The sequence below is a fragment of the Oryctolagus cuniculus genome, chromosome 1 (genome assembly GCF_964237555.1).
Source record: "Oryctolagus cuniculus chromosome 1, mOryCun1.1, whole genome shotgun sequence".
NCBI classification, from domain to species: domain Eukaryota; kingdom Metazoa; phylum Chordata; class Mammalia; order Lagomorpha; family Leporidae; genus Oryctolagus; species Oryctolagus cuniculus.
In genome coordinates, this window is record NC_091432.1 from 14,002,049 (window position 1) to 14,009,782 (window position 7,734).

The 7,734-nt window shown below is 40.3% G+C and overlaps 1 protein-coding gene across 1 annotated transcript; it reads left to right on the forward strand.

The window, feature by feature from the left end:
* The first annotated feature begins 5,139 nt into the window (after positions 1–5,139).
* LOC100339796 (olfactory receptor 1S1-like) lies at positions 5,140–7,734 on the forward strand. Its single transcript, XM_002708973.3, has one exon. The coding sequence runs from the start codon at positions 5,177–5,179 to the stop codon at positions 6,170–6,172; it is 996 nt and encodes a 331-aa protein (XP_002709019.3). The 5' UTR covers positions 5,140–5,176; the 3' UTR covers positions 6,173–7,734.

Sequence of the window (7,734 nt, forward strand, 5' to 3'; positions counted from 1 at the left end):
TACACAAGAGTACAAAAAGTTCATGGGTGATATATTCAAAAACTGTACATGCAACAATACACAAGTTGCACTTTGTAAATTCACATTTATTAAATAAAAAGAACTATATAACAAATAAAAAAAGAAAAAAAAGAACTTAGTACTTTACCCTTTTAGTATTTTTTATGTTCTACTTAAAACTATTGGTTGAACTCTGTAATTAATACACAATTACTCCTAGGTGTTTAATTAATGCTATAACTAGTACTCAAATAGTATTTTACACTTTGTGTTTCTGTGTGGGTGTAAACTGTGGAAATCTTTACTTAATATATGCTAAATTGATCTTCTGTATATAAAGATAATTGAAAATTAATCTTGATGTGATTGGAAGGGGAGAGGGAGTGGGAGAGGGGAGTGTTGTGGGTGAGAAGGAAGTTATGGGGGAGGGGGGAAGCTATTGTAATCCATAAGCTGTACTTTGGAAATTTATGTTCATTAAATAAAATAAAATATAAAAAAAAACTGTGCATGAATTTTTCACCAAAATAAACTAATCTTTCAACTTCGTTTTCCATAAGCTTTTGAAGCACCCTTCTATAGAATCATTTCAGTTATCCAATGTAGTTGTTGAGAAAATTAAGAGCCATCTGATAATCCTTTAATATAAGAGTAAATAAATTATTATACTGTGTATATTCATAAAAGAAGTGAGGTATATCTGCATGTATTCTTGTTAAGTTGAAAGAATTAAGGATAAAAGATCAATAAGGGCTCTCTCAGGGAGCATCTAGGCTACAATGAATAAGTGTCTATAATGGATAAAAGATTGGGAAATATCACATAAATAAGCTGAATCTGTGTTTCTCTTCTCAAGGCATTTTCATTCTCATGGAAAAATGGAGTCACCATACTGTATGATAGAATCTAGAAATAAGAGGACACAAGTAGTTCTGAGTAGCACAAAAGGAGGATGATACTGGCCAGAATCATTACAGACTCTCTTTCATTTCAATTATACTACCTACTTCTCAGACTATTCTATCTCTTTCTAAGCACCCTGAGTTGGTCAACATTGAGCCAGCCCTCACAAAATCCCCCTCCTCTTCTGAAGTCAGAGGAATTAACCATATTGCAGAACATAGCCCCTGACTCCTTTGTGGACACCAAAGGGCCAGATAATGCATCTTGAAAATTCAACAAAGTATTCATGGGATAAACCTTTGCTGATGGGAAACAAGGATGAAAAAGTACAGAGCATATAAAAATATTGTCCTTTCTCCCACTTGTGAACTTCTCCAAAGTATGACTTCTCCAATGTGCTGAGTGAACGTATCTGATGAATCGTCTCCTCCGGCACCTAGGGGCTTACTTTGAGCAATGACTCTTGCAGTAATGCATTTCATAGCATTACTTGTATTTATCTTAGCCTCTGTTCCCTCCATCCTTCCTCCTAACCTCTCTATGGCTCTTGCTTCCAAATAAACTATCAAGACCTAGACCCTTGGCTCAAGCTCTTCTTTCTAGAAAATCATTGGTAAGACAGTAATAGGAACTTAGAAATATTCCTCACAGACAAGTTGCAGAAATCAGGATTCTGATAACAGCCCCCATTTCCTTGCTACTTGTGACAAGAGCTGGCAGCATAGATAAATAGATGAAAATAACTTTTATTTCTTCTCCATGACCCCATTATTTTAAACATTAGTCATGAATACAGTTAATCCATATTAAGTTGTGTTCTGTTCAGAAGGGGATTGGGGCAAGAAAAATTACATGACGTTATTAGGCACATGTAAGCCTTGGAAGAAGAATGTGTTCAATTCAGCTGTGTCTCTGGCTGTGTAGCTTCCCTGGCTCTGGTCCATCTGAGGGTCTACTTTTCTAGACTTGTTTGGTATTGTGAATCACTCAAGTATCATTTCATTTTATTTTATTATAAAGATCCAGTTTGTTATTTTTTAAATATATTTACCTTTCATTTTATTTAAAAGTCTGACTAGAAGAGAGAGAGAGAGATCTGATATATGCTGGTTCAATCCCTAATTGCCCATAAAAGCCAAAGCTGAACGAGGCCAAAGCTAGGAGCTTGGAACTCAATCTTGGTCTCCCTTGTGGGTGGCAGGGACCCAGCTAACTTTATTTTCTCCCTCTGTGCATAGTATCAGGAAACAGGAATCAGAAATGTAGCCGGGACTTGAGCTCAAGCATTTTGTAATGGGATGCAGTCATCCTATACAGTGCCTTAACCATTGGTCAACAGAGTTTATTTCTTTATCTTGCATTAAGAGTCTTGGGTGCTGAATCACTGGGTCTCCAGATTCTCCCTCAATGCTGACATTAATTAAGTGATACAGAGGCCACAACCTATCCCCTGCCACTGGAAATGGCATTTTTTCAGAGTTATAATCACTAGTGGAGCAATATACCCCAATTCTCTCAGTGTTTACTAAGTTTTCTCATTTACCAGGCATTAGAGAAGAAACTTTGCAAATGCTTACCATCTCACTGGGGAAGCACAAACAATTGACTTGCAATGAAGAGTAATAATCAACCAACTTGCAAGCAGGAAATCATTGTAGGAGGAGCACCTGAGGACAGAACAAAGCAAGAATAAAACAATTCAATTCCTCATTACCTCATGGAGAATAGGATGTGAAAATTACTAATTACTGTTTGTCTTGAGAAAAGAACTCCAGGGATCTTGTCTCAAAGGACTGAGAGGAGATAAATGTCCCATGTGAGCCCAACACAAAGATTCTTAATTTGAGTATTTGGACAAAGAATCCTGCTTTTAGAAGTACATAAATGCTCTCAGTCTCCACCTACTAACCAGTTCAGCTACGAGGAAAGTCAGTGGGCCTATATACCTGAGACATTTTACCTTCATTCAAAGGTGAGCCTTTTTAGAATTCAGCACTGATCTTAACTAGCAAGGAAGCCACCTAAGGACTCAACAATTTGTGCAGGACTGATGGTAGATGAGAGAGCTAAAGCAGGAAAGTGAGATTAGAGATCATGATTCAAAACGTGCAATCAATTCCACTTTCTAGTCAAGCCTAAACCAGCCCAGGGCTTGGTAACACACAGGACCCTCTAGATCACTCTGTGTCTTAGCTATTCATTCCTCACAATTCTTTTTCTCATTTTCGTTTAGCCAGGGAATCTTCCTTCTGTCTGTATTTTGCCCTTTCTCTGATTTGTAAACCAAGCTTCTCAGGAACAAAGAGAACTCAGATTCTGCTCCAATGTCCACCGCTCTTCCACTTTCCAGAATCCCAGGAAAGGGGTTTTACTGTTTTCTGATCTCTTCATGAAAATAAAAAGCATGGAGAGACAATTGAGTTGAAAAATGAATAAAAGAGAGGAAAAGAAAGTGGAAGGGAGACGCTGCTAGAATAGGAAAATGGGGACCAGCACCTCTCAACTGTCAAGCTGAAATTCCTTACAATAAATCACAAGGAACATCACGTCAGATCCAAGATTGCTTCCTTGTTCCTAGGTGGCACTTCGTGAGGAAAACACTCCAAGGATATTCTTGCAGCTTTCTGATCCCCTGTGATTCTATTTTGATATTGAAGACCCATCCCCAGGTATTAAAAAACCACACCCAGCCCAACTTAAAATTTTAATTTCACATCACATTCAAAGCGTGTGTCCCAGTTTGGGACTCAGATCTGATATGTAGTTTGGGAAGGTTTAACAGCAAGGAATGGGCATCTGTTTTTCTCTGTTCTTTAATCTCTCCTAACCTGATCACATTGCAGTTGTTGTTGTTGTTGTTGTTGTTGTTGCTGCTGTCTTCATCTTGGTTTTTTTAGCCTTGCAGGTGCATGGAAGAATCATGGAAGTGTTGCAAAAAGGCAATAGCGTTCTAATATGTTACCATAGAATACCAAAAGTTGTTATCTTATGTGTGGCAGTCATGCTTTTGTGTCCATAGTAATAATTTCATTCATTATGAGGTTCCCTGATAAGAACAATGGATTTTGTCCCTTACGTCTTTAAAACATCTGTGTCATTAAAGAGCTACCACGTAATCTGTTACTATTATATCCAACTCTATCCCAGAAGGTTGTTCCTTGATTGGAGTTCAACATGGTGGCTAGAGTCTTGCAGCATTCACTTGGCCTATAGGAAATCCATATGTTCATGGTATACTATGGCTGAGAATGCAGGATTCCCCTACTAACTACCATCTTTTCCCACATCCCTGTCATAATGAGTTATTTCAGTAAGCCTCCAGCTTTTGAAGCAACACCTTAAATTTTCTTGGTTCACCTTTAACTGGCCACCAATTAAATATAATTCTGATGATCCCTGCTTGTACCCACTCTCCAAAGGCAACTCCAGGAGTTCTCCCCTAACTTCAGTAAGAAGGAGCATTCACACAATAGTACACTTTCTTAGTATTCCTAACTGCCCATTGTTTCTACTGCCCCAACTCTTCATTTTAATGATACTTCACATTTTCACCTTCTTAGTCTTAAAGGGTAAAAGTGAATGGTGGCCGGCACCGTGGCTCAATAGGCTAATCCTCCGCCTTGCGGCGCCGGCACACTGGGTTCTAGTCCCAGTCGGGGCGCTGGATTCTGTCCCGGTTGCCCCTCTTCCAGGCCAGCTCTCTGCTATAGCCCGGGAGTGCAGTGGAGGATGGCCCAAGCCCTTGGGCCCTGCACCCGCATAGGAGACCAGGAGAAGCACCTGGCTCCTGGCTTCGGATCAGTGCAATGCGCCGGCCATAGCACGCCGCCTGCAGCGGCCATTGGAGGGTGAACCAACGGCAAAAGGAAGACCTTTCTCTCTGTCTCTCTCTCACTGTCCACTCTGCCTGTCAAAATTTTTTTTAAAAAAGTGAATGGTGATGAAAATCTTAGGACCAGTTTATTTAACTCATTCCAATAGGCATTATGAACACATTTAGAATGTGAGGTACATGTCCTCTATGATCCTCAACTTGGGGGATTTAAACTAAACTTTGAAGCAACTGAAAAATCACATTCAAAAGTATCTACCATGTCCCTGACTTTTCATTACTTGTAATGAAAAGACTCATTTCCTGAGTCTCTTCACTGCTGAGGTACATCCTTATTAAGTAGCACTTTGACTCAATAAAAAGAATGAAATTTATTCCGTTTCAGCCTACAGGAAGTGGCTGCAGCTAAAGTGGTACCATACTGGATTTTCTTTGGATAGTATGAGGATACTGTATTCGTTTCTTCAGATCAGCAGAAATATGCATCAGAGAAACCAAACCACCATCTCTGAGTTCATCCTCCTGGGTCTCTCCAGCCAGACTGAGCAGCAGAAACTTCTCTTTGCGTTTTTCCTGAGTATGTACCTAGTCACCGTGGTTGGGAATGGACTCATCATTCTGGCCATCAGCTTGGATTCTAACCTTCATACTCCCATGTATCTCTTCCTTGCCAACCTATCCTTTGCTGATATGTTCTCCATTTCTACCTCAGTCCCCAAAATGCTGTTGAATATCCAAACCAAGAGTCAGTCCATCTCCTACAAGAACTGCATCACACAGATGTACTTCTCTATTGTGTTTGTTGTCATTGACAATTTCCTCTTGGGGGTCATGGCCTATGATCGCTTTGTGGCCATCTGCCACCCTCTGAACTATACATCCATCATGCATCCTAGGCTCTGCATTTTACTCACAGTCATTCCATGGGTCCTCAGTAATATTGTTGCCCTGACACACACCCTTCTGCTCACTCTGCTGCTCTTCTGTGACAACAACATTCTCCCACACTTCTTCTGTGACTTGGCTGCTCTGCTAAGACTGTCCTGCTCAGATACAATGATCAATGAGCTTGTGATGTTTGTTGTGGGCTTATCAGTTATCACCTTCCCCTTTGCCCTCATCCTCTTCTCCTATATCTGCATCATCAGAGATGTCCTGAGAATCTCCTCCACAGAGGGAAAGTGGAAAGCCTTCTCCACCTGCAGCTCTCACCTGACAGTTGTATTACTCTTCTACGGGACCATTGTGGGAGTGTACTTCTTCCCCTCATCAGCTCACCCTGAAGACACAGAAAAGATTGGTGCAGTGCTTTTCACGGTAGTGACACCTATGATGAACCCCTTCATCTATAGCCTGAGGAACAAAGATATGAAAGGTGCTCTGAGAAAGCTCCGCGATAGGAAAATATTTCTTCGGTTGATGCCCCCGGGCATCTGAGCTCCTTTCATCCTCTTAATGAAATGAGTGACTTCATACAGACTTTGTGGCATAGTCCTGATTGCTCAGCCTGCTTTTGATGAACTGTTGGATATCTACCTTCTATTTCAACCTCTGAGAGACTGGCCATTTTCCACATGGGTCTAGTCTTAGAAACAAGACCTCTAACTCCCATGGTAAGCCACAGCAGTAACACACATCTTAATTACAACCTATATTGCTGTAAATGTTGATGATAAATGTTTATAACTTAGACAATAACAGGTGCATGTAATACCTACAGCCTAGCTTTTATGGCTCTGAATACAATTGCAATTTCTTTATTCAATCTCTATTTTCTAGGTCGGATTTTCTCAGTTTGTTTGGTGAAGATATTATTTTGGTGCAGTATTTAATAGTAGCAAACGTGAAAGTGTCCACGTTCAAATAATTTAAAGCAACTCTCAGTTAAATGAAGAAAATATATTAACCAGACAACTTCTCAGAATTTTAGTGTAGTGTAAATCTCCCACAGGGTAATACAGTATGCAGAATTTCTCAAAATTGATCTTATTCAGTCATACAGAAATTCATTGATCACCTAGTAGTTCATGGGACTGGCATTGTATGAAACACATTTTGGGAAACATGACTCCAGGTGACTTCAATTATTTCAATGTAAAGCCACAAAACCTGTGTATGGAAGATACCAGTTATAGTCCTGACTCTGTCGCCAAGTAGCTAAGAAGACCGTAAGTAGGTCAGCTCACTTTCCTGGGCCTATTTTCTCACCTATAGAATACGGCCATGGTTCTCATTTTTGACAATTTGTTTCCAATTAGTGTCTATAACAGAATCCACTGGGAGAACTTTGTCAAAATTCACATCCACAGACCACATAATGCCTTCTTTGTTTGACCAGTTTTAATTGTCAAAAATTCAGATTAGCAATCAATTTCATCAAATGCATCCAGAATGAATTTTACTGAGGTTTAAGAAAAGATACAGAAAACCACAACACATGCCACAGCAATAATACAGTGGCTGTCTGGTGACTCTCAGGTGTGCCTTTTAAACATTCCAGTCATTCTACACTTGAGATGTGCAAGGTCAAGAGAGAGTGCTGCGAGGATACAGACCACTTCAGTTCAGGGAAACTACAGCTCTGGGGTTCCTTAGGCATTGTGCTTTGCTAATTGCATAGCCCTCTAAGGAAGGTAATTAACACCCATTTGCTGGTGGGACTACATCTCATGAAATATAGGTTACTTATTGGTTATGGAGACAGCTGCCAGGGGCATTTGGTCAAGAGTCAAACCCTCAGACTTCCCTGAGGCTTAAAAGAGACTTTATATCAGGCTTTACAACTTTCTTCCAAAACCCCTTTCTGACTCTGACCCAGCCTCCAGTGAACGAATCAGGCACTAATATTTTGAAAACACTACTCAGTGGGTGAACAGTTGGCCTGGTGGTTAAGTTCCAGTTAGGATGTCTGCCTCCCACATTGGAATGCCTGGGTTCAACTCCTAGCTCTATGTCCGGATTCCAGCTTCCGACTGATACAGGCCCTGGGAGCGAATAGT